Here is a 19,167-nt window from a genome sequence, read left to right as displayed (position 1 = left end):
TGCTATGTCAAGAAAGATCATTTCCCTAGTTCTATTTGTCATTCCTCTTTCTCATATTCCTATATTCAAGGATCCTATATTCAAGGATCACATTAGCCATTTTAGTGACATGGCACTAAGAACTTGGGTTGAGATTGTTAGGTAAGACCACTCCTTCCCAAAACAAGCTCCGATCCCCCAAGTATTAACTGCATTCTTCATCACTTACAGCTGCATTAAAACACAATACTTTTGGAATGTAATTATTTAGTCCAGCTTATCCGATAACTCTTACCAGTGGTTTGATCATTTTGTTACAGGATCACAGAATAATTTAGGTTGGAAGGGACCTGAAGAACATCTAGTTCGACCTCCTGCTCAAAGCAGGGCTAACTCCAGAGCTATAGCAGGTTGCCCATGTCCTTGCCCCATCAGGTTTGAAAATCTCAAAGGATGTATATTCTACAGCCTCTCCAGACAACCTGTCCCAAGGTTTACCCACTTGCATTGTGATTTATTTTTGCATCATATCTTCCTCATTATTTCTCTGATGCATTATCTAAAAACAACTACCAAGGCCTCTATATCCACATTTTGTATTTTTGATTAAAATAGTAAATAACCAGAATAGATCTCCAGGCAATCTGTTAGAAATAGCTTTGTGCACTGGCATCTGACCACTGACTGTATTTTGAAGATCTGTCAATAAGCCAGTTTCCAGTCCATACTATATATTCTGTTGAGTATAATTTCATCCATTCAGTAAACATCAGGTGATACTGAATTAAAAGCTCCAATATAGCCCAAGGAATCAACAGGAGGACTGGAAATCAAACCAGTTGCTTCTATCTAGAAAGATCCACCTTCCAAGAAGGTAGGCTGACTGACACTAATTCCCTTTGACCACTAACTTTATTATTAGAGTTCTCTGTTTCTCTTGGGAGCTGACACTGGAAAACTGAAGCTACTTCACAGCTCCCTGATTCGCTCCATCTCCCTTTTTCCAGTCACGGAATTCTACTGGGCAACTTCTGAAATCTTCCCAGTTCATCAGCTTAAGGTACTCCTCAGCTTTAACATTCTTGGGCATTAGCTATGCAGCTATGCTGATTAGGAAATGTTTAATTTCAGCAAATGCTGCTTTTCATCTTCCTTGTGTGCGGATAATACTCCCACTCAAGTCCCTGATCCAAGTGCCAAACAGCCTCTGCGGCAGAGCATAAGAAATCTGACCAGTGGTAGATATAAAAGGGTAAACTCAGAATGAGCTTACTGCTTTCCACAGAAACCCTGCTCAAGCCCAAACATTGTTTTTTCCAGAGAGCTAGCTCTAACAAGTTATCTATTTGGCATAGGCACTACACATTTATTAATAGAAAAGTTAATGTTCTAAATGTATTTTGCTTCAAAATGTCTGTTCACAATATGGCAGTTTAAAAGAACAAGTTGAAGGATTATAAAGTCCTATATGAAAAACAACCTGATTGGCTAATTAGCTTGGCACTTTGCTTTTAAGATTATTTAAACATACTTTTATGTCTGCAATAGATTTTTTTAAAGTGTCATAACAGTTGGAGAGTTGTCGCATTAGGCTGTTATAGCTCCAAATGTGTACCTCTTCCCTGTTCAGGACTATGAATCCAATATACAGTAATGTGACTACTTAAAAGGAGCTGTTACATTTTATGTCAATCCAGCTGCTAGGCAAGTACATAAAATCTGCATAATAAAAATCCTTATGTTAATTTTGATTTATACAGTTGACTGCTTGCCAGAAACTGATTTTTTGACTTTAGTATTTTAACAAATTAAAACATTTTCTTGTCAAGATATCCAAAGGGATGACTGTTTATTGTTTATTAATTAGAGAAATTTGTGTTGAATTCAATTTAACAGAAGAAGTAGGTGGCTCATGTATATTATTTAAATTTATCTAAGACTGCCAAATGTATTTTTAACCTGCTCTTAAAACTTCCAGTGATAAAACTTCCACAGTTTCCCTAATTATCTACACCAGTGTGTAAACACCTCTGCAGTTAGAAAGCTTTTACCGATGTGCAACCTCCTACTGCTGTATTTTTAAGACCTGTCTTCCCACATCCCAGTAGATAAGGGGGACAGAGTACTACATTCCTCTTTGGACTAATATTCCACCCGGTTTAAATGCTACTTGGGCAAACAAAAATGCAGACAGTAGACTGGGCAATGGTCTACGAGGATGTAATTCTTCACTCAGTTGTTCCTGTACCCTGTTGTCCACCCTTGGGAAGGCAGCAGAGACTCTGTGGGTGCTCTGCCATGCTCATGAACACCCCTTTTCCTGCAAGGGCAATGAAGACGGCCTTCGCTTCGACTGTGTGAAGGAGGGGACTGCGCAACCGGGCAGCTGCCAGCAAATCCCACAGAGCTCACACAACGAAACGTCACCCGTGCGGACAGCCTCCATCAAACACATCACAACTCAGGGCGTGAGGTGACCGCCACACGCCTGCCGTCACCTCTTGCTCTGCAAACGCCAGGACTCGACCCCATGCGATGGAGACATGTTGGACGTGTCACTAGAGGATTTTCATTTCCTGAGGGCAGCCTAGCTGCACTCAACAGTCGGGAAACAGCTATGTCCGCCAAAAAACGGCCACTTCACGACACACGCCTGCAAACTTCCAACGCGAGTGCCTGCTTGACCTCGGCCCTGCCGATCCTACCAGCAGCACCGCCATGGAGACACACGCCGCCAACGCCACCTTGCTCCCCGCTCGCCGGCTCCTCACCCCGCGGGCGCCACGGCCCACCCCAAACGCGCCCCGCTTCCCCCCACCCCGCGCCGGCCGTTGCGGCTCGTGACGAAGCCCTGAAGCCCCGGCCGCGGCGCCCTCCCCCTCCCCCCGCCCCGCTCCGCTCCGCGGCCCCGCCCCGAGGCGAGCCCGAGGAGGCGGGCGGGAGGCCTCCCGCCAGGCCCGGCCGGCTGCGCGGCGATGCCGGCGGCCAGCGCCCCGCCGCGCCGGGCGGCCGCGCGTCTCCAGCGCCGCGGCGCCCTGGGCGCCATGCCGCGGGCAGCCCCCCTGCGCGCCGCTCTCCTCCCCCACGGAGCCACCCCCCCTCCTCCTCCTCCGCCCCCTCTCCCCGCCCTTCCCCTCACTCCACGCCGGTGTCGGAGCCGCGCGTCACTCGGGCTCCAGCCCCGCCGCAGACATGGCGACACTGACAGCGGTCCAGCCGCTCACGCTGGACCGAGGTAAGCGCCGCGCCGCGCCGCGCCGCTGCGAGCCCCGGCGCCGGCCCCAGGGGCCATCCGCGGCGCGCAGAGCCGCAGCGACTCCCGCGGAGCCCCAGCCCCGCGGCGGCCGGCGCGGCGTGCGGGGCCGGCGGGCCAGGGGGGTGGCGAGGAGGGAGGGCGTCTGCCCGCCGATCCCGGCTTGCCGAGAGCAGGGGTGAAATGGAGGAAATAAAACTTTCCGCGGGGGCTGTCCGTGCGGAGGAGCCGCGGGGGGGCCGGCATCCCGCCGCCCCCCGGCTCCCCCCCCAGGGCGGCGGGGGCCTGCGCGGCGGCGGCGGGAGATGCTGCGCGGTGCCGGCGTCGGGCTGGTGGCGGCTTCGCCTCCCTCGCAGCCTGCGGAAGTTCGGAGTTGTCGCGCTCTGGGAAGGCGTTCATTTTCGGGTGCGAGATGTTGTGTTTTGGGGGGCTGGTTGTTGCAGGGAAGGGAGCAGCGAGGGCAGTTTCTCTGTTTGCGAGCACTAATGACATGACTACATAAAACGGTGCGTCTGGGTGTTCCTGTGCATGAGTACTTGGTGCAGATGTAGAGAGAGTCTTGATGTTTTCCAAGCTTTTAGACGGTGTCACTAGCCTTAAGGAGGTGATATGAGAGGGTGCTGAGATCTTGAGGTTATGCTAAAACTCATGCCTCCATAAACCTGTCTCCAGGCTGTAAAAAATTGGACCTCTCACTGACAATACACGTGCGCCCCTAATAAGGCTCTGCAGAAATGATACATTTCCTGGGTTAGGGAGGAGAGTAACTTAGCATCCTCACTTGTTTTGCTCCTTTGACTCCACGAGCTAAAGAGGTCACACAGTTGCTGGGGCATCTTTCTTCCTAACTTGCATCTAGAGGTTCCCAGCATGTATAACTCTTGTAGTTTTGAAAGCATGATTTAGGCCAGTGCCTTGTCTTTTTAAAATGTTCTTTCTGGAGGATTAAGATGGGCTCTCAAAATAAAAGAGAAAGCTCTTTGCTGGGAATCCTATGCAAAGGAAACCTGATGAGCTTGCTTGCAAAATAATAGAGGAGATACAGACAACTTTACTGGAACCTAAGAGCAAAGCACCTCATAAAGGTGCTAAATACACTAAATACACTTTGCTGGATGGTTTTGTTTAAATTCAAGCATGGCTAGAAAAGGAACAACTAAAGTTATTATTACTGAAGTAACAAAGTGCCAACATGCACTTTAAACTGCTCAGCAATTCACTGTGTAATCTACAGTTTCACCCTAATACTGTTTGCAGTAAGCAGGGCAAATCAGTTTCCTGGCAAAGGGTTGAACAGATGGCAATCCATTAGGAAACCTGGCTTTTCAAAGAAAAGTATTACTATTTCAGAATTATGCATTCCTTTTCATTCCTAAGACTAAGCTTTAAAAAAGCCACAATACACAAAATGCAAATTAGTCCCAATTTAAGTATAAGCATCTGTTGTCCAGGATATGCCTAACCATTTGGTGGGGGTGCCAACATTACTATCTCCATGGTTGTCAGCCAGGGTTGATATTAGTATGAGGGAGCTATAACATCATGTGGTGGTAGGATGTGATGTGCTAAAGGAAAATATAGACAAGAAATAATGTCTTTTTTTAATACTGCACTTGATCTACAGAAGGCCATTTTGTCAGAGGGATACATTTCATCACCTATCACGCATTGCTGCTACATCAACTGGAGAGGATGGGCTGACATCCCAGAAGCAACGAGATCAAACTCAGTTTTTCCAAATATTTCCTCTGTAGTCTTTCTCTCACAGCCATGGAAGAAGGAAAGTGCTGTGTTATGGGATTTCCCAGATTTCCATCTCCTTTATTAAAGCAGATACAGCTATGTGTATGGTCACTATGCTTTGCACAGCTCTGGTATGATCTAGGCAAAGTCCTGCAAAGTCGTGTAGACTTGTGTCCACTTTGCTGTGTCCCACAGAGAGCTCAGTGCAGCAAGAAGATAAAGTGCATTCCATGAAAGGAGCCTTGCACTGCTGAGGGAGTTGTTTCTGGAGCTCTGGCCAGGATATGTTCTTTTGCGTTTCCCCCTGCTAAGAGTCACACACGAATGGTAAAATGTTGTATAGATACATAGATCAGAAATCTGAATTGCACTCTTACATAGCCTTGTCCTGGACAAAATGTAGTGTAGTGTAAATAGTGTATTCTACTGTGGCAATAGGAGCTTTCTTAAACCCTGACATAAATGGAATTCGAAATATGTATGTTAAAATTAATTACCATTTAAAGGTGAAGGGCATGTTATGTGTGAATGATTGAAAGCCAATTACGTTCTGGAAGATTACTTCAGTCCAAAGCACAGGAATTAATTTCCTTAATTCCTGTCATCATGTGGCTCCCTACCTGCACAAATGTGTGCAAGCTCCATTAGGGCTTTTTAATATGTGGAACAAGTTCACAAAATAATGGAAATTTTAATCACTTAAAATTTAATCTCAAAGGCTTTTGCCTGACCTTTGTATGGTGCTCTGCTGGCAGGAGGGGAAGGAGTCAGCAACTGTTTGAGGGGGGAAATGTAAGGCAATGGAATGATACATGGATACCTCTTAGCCTGGTTAGGGTGGATGGTCACAGCGTTTAAGAACTTGGGAGGGGGAAGAGCCTGTATGCCGTGCTCCATCTGACAGCCATGTAAGTCTTTTCCTTAAAAAATGCGCACCCTATACTATTTTGATTGCAAAAAACTTACATCCTGAATCAGTAGCCCATCAGTAAATCCCAGTGCCCTCCAGTGCAAAGTGTGAGAATTTTTAGGCCAACTCAGGGATGATTTTAGAGATTTCAAAAACAATACCTTGTTCCAAACTGAGACAAAAAGTTACAGTACTGTGATTCATAAAATGACAAGGAAAAAAATTTTTAAAGTGCCAGAACTATTTTTTATCTTTTTACTTCTTCCACAAGTATTCCCTTAATAAGAACTTTGTTGACATTGATATTTTGTACAGACAGCTTTGGTTTCAGTTAACTGGCATTTTTCAACAGTGTTTATGCTGTTTGTATTCACGTACCGCTTATATTGAGGTATCTTGCAACCTGTTATTGTATTTACTAGCCTGGCAGCACTGCCTTTTCCTTTCCTCTCAATGTCTTTCATGTTCCACACATGCAAACCTCTACCCACCACATGAACAGCAGTTCCTACCTGGCCCTTTACTCCCCATAACCCCATGATTCCCTCATGTGCTATATCCCACTGCCCAGCTCTTCACAAATTCTCAGCACAGTTAACTACATTACTCCTTGCATTTCCTATAACCTTTATTCATTTCTACTGTTTGGCAACCTAATTTCCTCATCTAATGCTCAGTTCGTCTGTTTTCCCATGACCCTTGCCACTTCACCAGCTTCATATTGCCACAAATGCTGTATCTTCTACCCATACTGCAGCAATGTTCTGCACTTCTTCAGGTGCGCTGTCATCTATCCCAGCCATCTTCACTTCTTCAGACTTCTCTGAGGACCTCTCAGGAACTCTTGTGTGTCACCAGATACACACTATGAGCAATTAGAAACTAAAGGAAGCTTGCTGTGGGCGTGAAGAGCTTAAAGGGTGTGTTAGCACAGGCTGATGGAAGCATTTTCTGCAAATACCACTGTGCTCTCAGGAATGTACTGGGAGGTTCATTGCAGTAGATTTCAGTGCTTCCCTTGGCACCCATTTTAGGAGTGGTCATGTGGAGTCCTGTACTTTGAAGCACTTTCTAGCTATGCATAATAGATGTTCCACTTTATCTGAACTTTCTTATTGTGCTGAACATCTGGCAGTTTTTTCATAAAGCTCACCTTACTTTAAATTTAACTTGTACTCTTCCTTCTGAAGATGAAAATCAGCTCTGAAAGAAAACCAACCATTTATTTACTCAGGTAGCTGCAAAACCTCTGTCCCTGTTTCTCTTTGCATAGGACGAGGAGAAAATGGCAGTTTATAAAAGAGCACTTTTCAAAAGTTCCTCTCATTTTTGAGGGTATTAGATTAGACTGTGCTAAGACTGTCTCAGGCTTAAGAGCAAAAAAAAAAATCTTTTTAGCATGTGAAGGGGAGGGCTTGACCATCATTTATTAATAATCCATGCCCAATTACTTTTTTTTCCTTGTATGTAGTTACTAATCATGCCACTGACGGTTACATTCACATGCTTGAAGAGAAAAGAACTTTGAATTGACTGAATATACAGTGTTGATATCGTAGTGCTTACGAAGCATCACAGCAAGGTCAGAGCTGTTGGATATACAGGAGGCAGATGGGGAGCAATGTGAGATGGCTTTAGTTTAAGATCACTCAGATCATTAAAATAAACCAAAAATATTGACAGAGTCTCTCTTGCTTTCGAATCTGTCCTAAGAAACCAGAAAGACTTCTGGCTGTTGAGCCACCTCGTAACTAATCTCTGTTGGTTCTTTCTGAATTCAATCAAATAATTTTCCAATGGAAAGGGTATGCCAGAACTTACTGAAAATCTATTATACAGCACCATGTTCAGTGAAGGTAAATAATAATAAGAACATGTATGGAATTACCATTTGCTGTAAGAGGTGGTAGACATACTCTATTGAATGTGATACTAGAGGATGGCTGACCATTAATGCACATTTGCCAGAGTATTCTCCCTTCCTTTCTTCTCTCATCTTCATTTCATTTTTTGTCATTATATTCTCATAGCTTACGTAAGTGGGGATTTTTTCCCTGTCTTTGCCCATATGTGTATATAATAGAAATTTGATTGAATATGAGTTGCTCTGAACTGTACATATATTAATACAATATATATAGTCATGGGAAAAATATATAAAGTGTGAAATATACTTCTTGACAGAGGTGCAGAATAAGGCCAAATATCTTTTACACTGCAGTTAAGCTCTTCAAAACAGTGTTAAGCGGTTATGCTGCTCCCTTGCATGACTTTCTGCAAAGTGTATCTAACTGTCATAGAGATTTCTTTATTGCTCTTGAGCTTAGCATGTTAAAATAGTAAAAAATACTTCTGCAAGTGCCACACACTTTAAATTTAACATTTCTCTGTATGATATACCCACTCATGACATGTAAATGACCAAATTCATTCTTCCAAGAAAAAAGAAAGGCCTGTGTTTGAATCTGCAGGAACAGAAAAAAGTGACAATTCTGGTCACAGACTGAAATGTATTTTTTGTTTTACATCATTGTGTTAATATTAATTTCATTTTTAGTTGTATTTTTATGAAGAGATGGATTAAGGTCAGTGGATTGAGCTAGTGATTTATGGGTTATGAATAAGTATGTTTTCTGAAGATCTGTGCAATTTAAATGCTCAGTAGTTTTTAGTCGCAGTTTAATAGTGTCTCCTGTAGCCCTGGAGCTAGGATAAGAGGAAATAACTACCTAGATGTCATCTTTGATTGTTATGAGTGATGTAAAAATATATAATTTGAAAAATTAAATGCATATATCCAACTTAAATATCTCTGTCAGCACAAGCCTGAATTGAAAGAGGTGCTGAAGTATATGACTAAGAGGAGTTGTGTGAAACGCTGGAAGCACCTAGGTTAAGTAAGGTTCCCTCTGACATATATCGGTTTGGCTGGCTTTGCTATCATGGAGATGACTCTGTCCTCCTGCCCAAAGCAGCTCATGATGTTACAGAAATGGCAATTGAGCTTGGTCACTGCACAGCAAATGAAAATAAATGAAAGTTCATTGTATCATCTTCAATGTGCACCAGGCACAACTGACCTCTGGCTCTGCCTTTCTTCATAACAGCACACCTTTGTGGTTCACACCACACAAACACATGGAAAGGTCTTAAAAACTAGTGACATTTTTTAACATTGTCACCCTTGTGAAGTATAGAGGGGCATATCTTAAATTTCCAGTCATGTTTACTTTGGAAACACAAAATTAACAGTACAGTGTATCTCTGCAGAAACTTTGTTCACAGTAAGGAAATGTTTGTGAAACAAACCTTTGCCAAAACAAGGCAAACAGTGCCCATGGTTAACAGGTGCCTCTGCAGGGAGCCTGCATGCCTCTTGGTATGTCAAGCTCAAAAAAATTCTGTTGACATGTTTGCAATGAAATAATCATTTTAACCTATCTGAATTTATCCTGTATGGAACAAGGAGGCAAACTGAACTTGCATATATATATTCTGCTTCTCATTCTTTTAAAGCAACTTACTCCTGAAACTTGATGGAGTAGATGCAGTCTTTGACAAGACTGAGCAGGTGCAGTATTCACCATTTGCAACAAGTTGCAAGATAAGAGTGTTAATGATTAGGAAACATAAGGGTTGTTATTTTTACATATAGCAAATATATACTCTCTATCTGCAGATTATATTAAAAGGGAAGGATTTGTTTCATAAATAACATGCCTGTACTGGATCCTGCAAACTTCAGTTTCACACTGCTATCTGTGAGACATTTGTGTAACTAAAGAAAAAATGGATTAGCCTCTTAATATAATTGCAACTAAACAATTTGCTTAACTCCATCCTGTCACTTGAGTTGGACCCCTCTAATGAAGTTATCAGACAAAAAGTAAAAAAAAAAAAGTAACAAATTAGTGAAGCCATCCAGTTTGTGCAGAGGATGATTTGTCCTTTCAGTTACCCATTTCTTAATACATGCATGCACATGTCTGCTTAGCGTGGATGACACTCGTGCAAGCAGAAAATGATACATAGACAACCAAAAGCTTGTATTTGTAACTGAGATACAAAGGGATGCTCTTGCAAGTAGTACACTGGGATTTGAAATCTGAATCAAGTAAAACTATTGATGTTAATGACTTATTAGAAACATTGTTAATTAGAAGTTGAGGATTTAAGAGAAAACCAAGCAAAGGCAAACAGTGTTTTGAAACCACTTAGCTGACAATTTGTAGATCTATCTTCTCTCATGCACAGTTAATTTGTTTCACATGATAAATTTCATGCGCATTTGGCTTTTTAAAAGTCAAATGTACTAATGTGCTGTAAACTGTACATGTAGGTATAAATCCGAGCATTTTCTAGGTTAATCTAAGTCTGCTTAATCTTCTTTTGAGATATTTGCTGGACATTCAGCCTCTGAGTGAGAAACATTCAAATGTTAATTCTCTATTCAGATCAGAAGATTCGATCCAGAAATACACGTTGACATGTTAATACTGTTTTTCTGAGTATTTAAACTAGAAATTCAGATCTTAGATATGTTAAATGCAGAGGGAAATGCAGGTATGTATTTTAAGTGGGATCCAAAACAGAATGATTAAAAAACCCAAACTTCTCAAATGTAATTCTGCTAAATTACCAGGAAATGCATACTGCTCCTCATAATGAGTTGTTTGTTGCCTGAGTGCCACTCTGTAGATAATCCTAAAGAAAGAAGGAAAACATTGATTAGAAAGCTTGGTTTCCAGAAGAGATCAGAGAAGGATGGTTCTCTATTATTTAAAATATGGAATGATGAAGTATCCACAAATAACCAGAGCATCAAAGCATTAATTTTAATTGTGCCTGTATAAATATGGATTATTGTGTAAGGAAGGGTATTGCTCGCTCTTTATTTCTTCTGAACCAAAATTTCATTTTTGCTAGTTCTTTTTAATAGAAGCCCCAGTGTAAATACTGATCCTCCACATCCACTAACTCTTTAATTTTATTTTTAACCATGTTTTCCGAAAAAAACCCAATAAATCATAGACCTTAAGGTATCAATCCCTCTGCAATCAGTTAAGCACTGGAGAAGAATGCACTCAAAACAGATTAGATGGATGACCATGGCCTAAATTAGACCGTCAGCAACAGTTTTAACCTTCAGAAATTTATTTACTGACATCTCTTCAATAGATAGAGGAGAAGTGTTTTTGTCAAACACTACTCACTGCATCAGCACAGGTATAAAGGATAGTATGCTGTATTCTTTGTTATGCAGCGCCAACTAAAGAAACTTTATCAGGGCATGATGGCCTTAAATTCTATGCACCTGTGGAAACAGTCTGTGGGAAAAGAGATTGTTTTACATATATGTCTCATTCGCTCTGTAGCCTGATAGTCTTGTAACACAGTGGTAATGGCTGTGGAATTTATACTAATGTATTCAATACGTTTTGCTTCCTGATAGTGAAACCATTTCAAAACACGCCAGGTGAGTGTGCTTCTCGTATCTTAGGTAGATACCTTGTGAAATCAGACTGCAGCTTGAGATGAGTCCCATTGCCCCTGCTCCTGTTCTCAGCATCATTCAACACAGAGGACACCAAGCAACAGCATTGCAAGGTGACAGTGAGCTCTATTTCTTACAGGGGTTTTCCCTTTCAAAGTTGTATTCATGAGTTGCCACAGCAGTTCCGGATAGTGACGCTTTTCTTTGAAGTTTGTATTTACAGAAGAAAGGCTCTACTTTTAATTAAGTTTCCAAGTGGAAAATTAACTGTGGTCAGTTATTGAGATCCACCAGCAATGTATCTGTCCTGCCTAGTTTTGCAGGGCTGTGTTAATAAAGGATCTTATTTGCATTGCCCTCTTCTTGCCATTGCAGCTTTATGCATGCATACCTTCAAAGAACAGGTTTTTGCATTCCTGAGAAATGGTTAGTACATAGTCAGCTACCAGACAGTTTCAACCTACAAAAAGTAATGTCCTTAACACAACTATAACTGAAGAGAGAATAATTTTAAGTCGGTTGTTGCCTGAGCCTACAGAGAAAGTTGTATTAGGTATGTGTACGTAATGATTGCATCGCATCCATTATATTCCACCACTGCCATCTTCTCTCTGTTGTCTTGCTGGGACCTTATACCACCTAGAAAAACAGAAGATAAAATCGTTATGCTAAATTTAAAGTGACAATTTGTATTGTAACAATGTACAGTTGCCAGTAGCCCACAGCTATCCTTTCTGCTCTTTCTAGTATGAAAAGAAAAAGCTTTAAGATTAAGATTAGCCGGAGAGATAAGAGCAGGAGCAGGCAGCAGGAGACTCTAGTAATGACATATGAGCAGAGAAGAAAGTGAGAGTTACTGCTTTGGCTGAAACACCGTGCCTGTTGAGAAGGAGAATTAGCATCCCTAAGTTGACCCTACCCCGCTTTGCGAGACACCTGTTGGTGCCTTTTTTCCCTTGTTTCTGTTTTCTACCCTGCCAACAAAAATCTGTCTGATGCAAACTGAAAACAGACACTGAAAGTATCAGTGTGGAAAATGCATGCGAATGGTCATATGGGCAATACTTTTTGTTTTTTGATCTGCATGTAGGACAGACAGAGAAGTGCCTTCGCTTAGCAAGGGGAAGGAGAGAATGCTGTTCTTCATCCTGTTTGTTCAGACACCTTGTTCATGATAATTATTTTTATTTTCTGCTTCTCTAAGTAAAATTTGTAATTCTGTGATTTAATAGTTTTCTCTGTCGACTTGTAGTTTAAAACACGAAGGTTATGTTCCATTCAGCAAGTAAGATCCTTAGGGTATGTTAATGCATCAGCCTTTTTCCTTTTAATCTAGGCTCAGAACATGTAAAGTGTTTAAGTTTGCAGCTTCAGCAAGGTGTATAGTGTACTTTTGTCTGGTGTTTAAAGCAGCCTCCTACTTCAGCATGATTAGCAGTTTCTGCTGAGGTGGAAACTGTGCTACATGAGCAAGTGAGGTTGTGATCAGGAGACAGATGAGTTTTAGAGGCTGGCGGAGAGTTATCAAGGCTTCTGTCTACAGGAGGCGGTGTACGGTTACCTTGCTTTCATGTGCTCAGCTTGTAGGAACTTACTTCCTTGAAGCCAGGTTCAAGCAAAAGCACCAGAATCATGTCTGTTCTGTTCAGTTTCCCTGTGAGGGGCAAGCTACAAAACATAGTTATGATCGTGAAGAGCAGGTGTGATTAAGAAACATAAAGTCAAAGCGATTTCCAAAAGAAAAAAGCATTTTACTCTCTCCTCCCATTTATCCATAACTAATGCAGGGGGAAAATTATGACATTCGAAGTACTGTATTTTTGAATACAAGAGATTTCATGGTCCTTTTTTTTAAAAATCTTTTCCTTTAAACAATAATTTGTTATCTTGTTTTCACAATGATGTTACATTCAATATCTTCTATCCAAAAGCAGTCGGTGCGGTCAAACTAAAAGGGTTGGTATATCTGTAACTTCTTAGTCTCTCACAGATGGCAAAATCTGGTGAAAATTTGCAAACTGGCAGCTCACACTTATGCACCTCCTCACCCTGATTTCTTTAGAAATTGGAGTGGAACTAATAAATGAGAAGAATACAAATTAAATCAGTGTTTAAAAATGATCTGCTTCTAAGATTAATTTTAAATGCCCATCTTTGAAACTTCTGACTTGCACTATTACTCTTCAGGCCTAGAATTAAGCCAGTGAAACTCATCATGTAGAAACAATCCTGAAATATGTATTAATCTAATCTTCACTGTTTTGTGATATTTTTGTTGTTGTTGTTTTTCCTTTAAAAAGCAAAAATGGAATGTGTGACCATACCTAGCTATTTTCTCAAAGTATCTGATGAATTCTTATTAGTTTTAGGAACTCTATAGATACAGCTCACAAAAAATGAGAACAAAATCTGAAAATTGCTGACAAAAGTCCTACCATGATGCACATTGGTTATGTGATGAAACATAACAATTGAGGAACGAATTTGTATAGACTAATGAGTATGCTAAGAAGATTGACCAAGGTAAAACAAATCCAGTTCTCCCAGCTGGCCTTCATGGTAGGCCTAAGGATATGAAAAATCCCTAGCTGAAGAGAAAAATAGAAGTCATGAGTTAAAACTTGGGGGTATAGGTGTTACTGAAACTCTGTGAGGTTCAGAGAACATAGAGGAGTGTATTTTTTGAATTAAAGGAACTTATTGAGTGTTGAACTTCAGCAAGTGAAGCAGAGTGTTTAGGAGCAAAGACAGTATGCCTGAAACTGAGCTAAAGTGACTAAAATTGCTGAATAGAACCCTAAAGGGCTTTTGTAATGTTGAGAATACTGAGTGGAGGGATCTGCGCACAATTCGCTGTGAGTATTTGAATCATGGGTGACGCTGTTTTGACACTGTTTTCCATGTGAATAAAATGTGTCCTTTTTATAAGTTATTTGCAAAATGTCTCAAAGTTTACTGTAATATTCAGGTGTTCCTGGAGAGCTATTTACTCTAAATATGCTGTCTTAGGAGACAGCATGCCAAAGCTACTGGGAAGACTCATGGTGTTTAACACTGGCGTGGGGTGTATAGCAGCTGGGTCACAAGCCCTATTTCTGAGAAAGGAAGTGAAGCAGAGAACTTCTAAGGCCATAGTGTGCCTAAGATGCTGGAGGGAGACAGAACCTGGGTGCTGCTCAAACACAGAAATATATTATTTATACCAAAACACAGCCTAACGACTAACCAAAGCAAAGGAGCATGCCCCAGGCAGTGCTGGAATGTATGTAGAAACCCATGGGGAGATTCCACCAACATCATTAGGAGCAGACTTAAAACATCAGGCAAAATGAGACAGACACAGGTATACCCAGTATTACTCCATGGTTGACTTTTCTCATACATTACGAAAAGACTCCAGATAATCTTTTATGAAGGCATTTTTAAAAGCTTTAGATACACAAATGTATCAGCCTGCTAATGACACTATTCTTGTCAAATGTGACTGTTCTGAAGTACGTTGTCTCTGGGACTGCATAAAGGTAAACTTGCATTAGTCATTGGATATTTATCTGGACAGTAAGAGTGGGCTTATGACCAATGTAGATGTCTACTATGTAGGATGTAGCCATTTGCATCTGAGCTAATCATCTAGTCTCCCTTTATAATCAGCAAAGAGAACAGGCACTCCCAGAGTGTGATTCATCTCATCTAAAATAGGTCAGATGAACTGCAGCCTGAAAGCGTCTGTTTTTGTTCATTGACTATAAAGGCGGCAGCCTAGGGTGAGTAGCTGAGGTGTAGATGTCTACATCAAGTGCAGTGAGATGAGTCCCTCACCACAAGATTAATCATGAGAGCTTTATGTGGATGTTCTTTGTTATATTTGTTTGTGTTTTCATAGTAATGTTTAACTACAGGAGTATAGAGTATACTTCATTAAATCCATAACTGCTACCCATGTCATTTAAACTAGAATATGAAAGTGTTGATATTATTATTCTTGCTATAATTAATTTGAATAAAACTCAGATATACACTCTGGAGTGTTGAATAATATTGCTGTTTTCTAGCAGCTTAGCTCATTTCTCCCAGCACATCATGGAGTCTGATTCACCGTGGTTAAGTACACCTTTACGCTTACTGATTAGCATGAAATTTTGTGCAAGACAGCCATATCAAGATAAAGGGCCAGAAGAGGCTGCTCTCTGCCTTGATTTTTTTTCTGAACTCTCCAGATTAAATTAGATAAACGTATTAAATTAACAGAAGAGCTATTGTGTTTCAGGAGAGCACTGCTGTTGGTAACGAACCAAAGAGATGAATGAAAGCGTGTTGGACAGTCTGGTATTTGACTTGAGCAGGAAGTGTCATGCGATACAAAGCAGCAAATGGCAGCAGAGCTCTGGGAGTACAGAGAATTTTCAAAAGATTCACACTGAAAATCTTTCAAAGCTCATGCTTTAACAAAAAAGTCACACAGATTATGAGTTTGACATAATGTATTAGAGTTACTGGCTATGAATTGTGAATGAACTCTTCTAATCACTACAGAATCTTAATTGCTCAGCCATTGATTACCTGCTGTCATTTAATTGGGTTTGGAGAAGATTGCTAAATATAATAAAGCATTCTATGTAGGCTTTCATCATTATGATTAAAAACTGACAGGATAATATTAAGAATTCTGGAATGTATTCGCATGAGCTGTAAAGGAAAAAAACTGAACAAAGGCATTAGAGGAATAAAAAACTACTGAGAGGTATAAGGAGCTGTTAGGTCACACAAATGCTTCACCTTCAGCCTGATTAAAGGTCTTCAGGCACAACTGAATAGAGCATGAAAATTGCCAGGATTATTTTTATGTAATGACCTGGTGAACCTAGTGAATATTTTAAAGACTTACTGAATAGCCTTGCTGTCACTTATTGTAGTGTTTCACTTCTTTGAGTACCAAAGGATGGTGTTTATTCAACACATCTACTTTTCCTAATAACTGACATACTAATTCAGTTTCAACTCAGTGAATTTCTCCAGAGTTAACATGAGTGAGGCAGTAGAAAGACCTCAGAAAGATGAGAAATCTGTTCTCTTAATAAGTTGTTAATAAACAAGTGATCACCGTATTTTGGCTTTGGGAACAATAGCAATATGATTTAAGCCCACAACTAGTATTAAAAAGCATTGTAGTTACTATTTCAGTTGTCTCTTAAATCAGAGGGTAAAATATTTATTTTAAGGACTGCAAACCAACAGTTAACTCAATCTCAGACTAGGACAAGAGAGGTGGATTAGATGCTAGTAGATATACAGTAGTTTTCACATTTCACAGTGTAAAAAATGCAAGTATATTCCTTTTCAAGAGTTACTCTGATAGTAAACACAAAGCATTTAGTATGCTAAAATCATTTTCTGTGTTTTTTCTAATACTTTTTAACCCATTTGACTAAATTGAAATGAACTTAAGCACTGCCCAGAATTTACCATAACGAAACCACAGACTGGACAGCCTTCATAAAGTGCTAGAACCCAGTCTACTCACTTGTAACAGAGTTGTGAAAGGACTATCAAGTTCAGACCAGCCAATATTCTTTTTGTAATGTATAGCTTCATAATTTGCTTTGGAGTTATAAACTTCAAAGTGTACAGCAACTAGTTGCTTAATTGCAGAATACTGGGAATAACATTTATTTTTCAAAACATCAAGCAAATTAAACTTAGATCAGTCCACATTGTATATTGCAAAGTATTTGAAAACAAATCAGCAAGTGAAGACAATATGTAATAACAGAACAAAGGGATGAAGAACAAAGTGATAACTAGGCAAGATGACCTTTCTTTTTAGTTACAGTGTGCTGTATGGCTGTGTATACATAATTCTATTTCATTTAGTGTTGCATGCGAATGCTCCAGTTTTATCGCAGTATGGTATCTTGCTAGTTCTATGTTTGAGTAATTTCTCTCCTTCTTAAGCTTTGTATAGTAACCTCCTGCTTGTGTTCCCACTAGGAATGCAAACGAAAATGCATTCAAATAAAAATGTAAAAAGAACACTTGAAATAAGATTTTTCTTCAGAAAGCCATGCATTTCTTTTGATGAACACACTTGATAAACTGTGTTCCCTCTGTTTTCCCCTGCCTTTTCTATGTTTCACTGATAATGTGACCTATGATGCTGAAACATTATTATTTCCTGAAATGCTGTAGGCAAGCATGACAATGAAAAGACAAAAAGGGAAGCAAATGTTAAACAGAATGGGAGAGAAAGGAATCATATAGATGTATGAGGAAATCAGAAGAAAGTGGTAAAAGGTAAAAAAGGTGTGGTTAGAGTTGGATATAATAAGGGGAAAAACAAGTGCATACTCCTTTTAAATTTTGCGCATCAGAGAATAGAGAAGGCATAAATCTATCCCCATCTTTACACAAAATTCCCACTGATATCTGTGGGATATGAATGGGGGAAATGAGAATAGATTTCAGTCACAGTAGCATTAATTTATTGTTAATATAATGGAGTTCATATTGTGGAAAGTGTTTGTAAGTTTGGGAAAACGATGTTTTGTTTAAAAAAAATCTTTGGGTAAAGGAAAGAAAAATCAGAAATAGAGAGAGGCTGCTGTGTTTACTTTTCCTTAGCTACATCTAACTTAACTGTTTTTAACATCATTCCAGGATTATTTTATAAGTGTGTGTGTGTGTGTACACATATATACACACATACAAAACTGTTTATGAATTTGCACTTTCCACAGTTTGTAAGAAAATGGTATTTAAGAACTATTCCTTGGTGGTAACTTCTACAAACAAAGCTAATTACTTAATACCAGTTCACAATCAAAAGAGGATTTGGGGCAAAGAAAAGTATCCCGACAGAGGAATACTAGTCCTTCTGAAATACATGGCAGTACTCTAATTGGCTTACAGGGGTGGATTCCCTGCTGTATGCTGTTTTTTCAATTTAACTTTGAAATCTTTCTCATTGCCAGTCACATCACTTCTTTGTGCAAGCACTCACTTCAGTTTTAGCTGGAACTCACCTTGTGTAAATGGTCACCTAAATTCTTCTGCATGGATATATTTCACTTTTCAACTTGTCCTAAGACAATTGTTCATTCAAGGCTCCCCTTCAGAGTTATTAATGAAAAGAAATACAGCCTATTTCACGAGGTCATATTTTATACATTCATGTTTATGTATTTTTAGCCTGCTCAAAATCTTCTTCTTTGTTCCACACAAACAGCTATATTTTGTTTCTGACAGAACGTCAGCTTGTAACAAACAGCTTTGGCCCTGACCACATGCTTCGTGTTCATTCTGTAATTTTATCCCATGGTGCTTTTTATCATTCTATATTTTGTCTACTGTGAGCAGTGTTCCACAAGTCATTGCCAAATTGGGTCAAGCTGTGGGCATAATTTTGACAAGAGAAAGAAACCTCTGAAAGAATCCCCCTATTGTTAGCAGATATGATAGGTGAATAATAAATCAAAGCAAGAACTTGGATAACAGCATTCATGCATGTTAGCATATTGAATGAGTCTGGAAATGTGGAAAATTAGAATGCTCTTGGGCTATTCCGATTTTTGTTTACTGCAAACCACTTAATCACAAAACTAAGTAATCTGGTTTTGGCAAAGTGCCAAGTTTTACACATGAATCTACATACTAAACTCCCATTGATTTCATGCCAGACTTCTGGAATGGAATATGAATTTACCATATGTATTGTAACAGTCTTCTCTTTAGAAGCAATTGATTATGCACTAGAGTCTGATCCATGCCTTAGGGAAATATTTAGATGTATAC

The 19,167-nt window shown here is 40.0% G+C and overlaps 1 protein-coding gene across 1 annotated transcript in view; it reads left to right on the top strand.

Annotated features, from left to right (window-relative positions):
* The first annotated feature begins 3,074 nt into the window (after positions 1–3,074).
* Positions 3,075–19,167, top strand: part of LIN7A (lin-7 homolog A, crumbs cell polarity complex component) — a 49,448-nt gene continuing 33,355 nt past the window's right edge. Inside the window, exon 1 of the mRNA XM_026100369.2 lies at positions 3,075–3,214. Within this exon, the coding sequence (XP_025956154.1) occupies positions 3,172–3,214 (43 nt within the window). The 5' untranslated portion in view covers positions 3,075–3,171. The remainder of the gene's footprint in view (positions 3,215–19,167) is intronic.

The sequence above is a fragment of the Dromaius novaehollandiae genome, chromosome 1 (assembly GCF_036370855.1).
Source record: "Dromaius novaehollandiae isolate bDroNov1 chromosome 1, bDroNov1.hap1, whole genome shotgun sequence".
NCBI lineage: Eukaryota > Metazoa > Chordata > Aves > Casuariiformes > Dromaiidae > Dromaius > Dromaius novaehollandiae.
The sequence above is the reverse complement of the archived record's forward strand: the minus strand, read 5'-3'. Positions and strand labels throughout refer to the sequence as shown.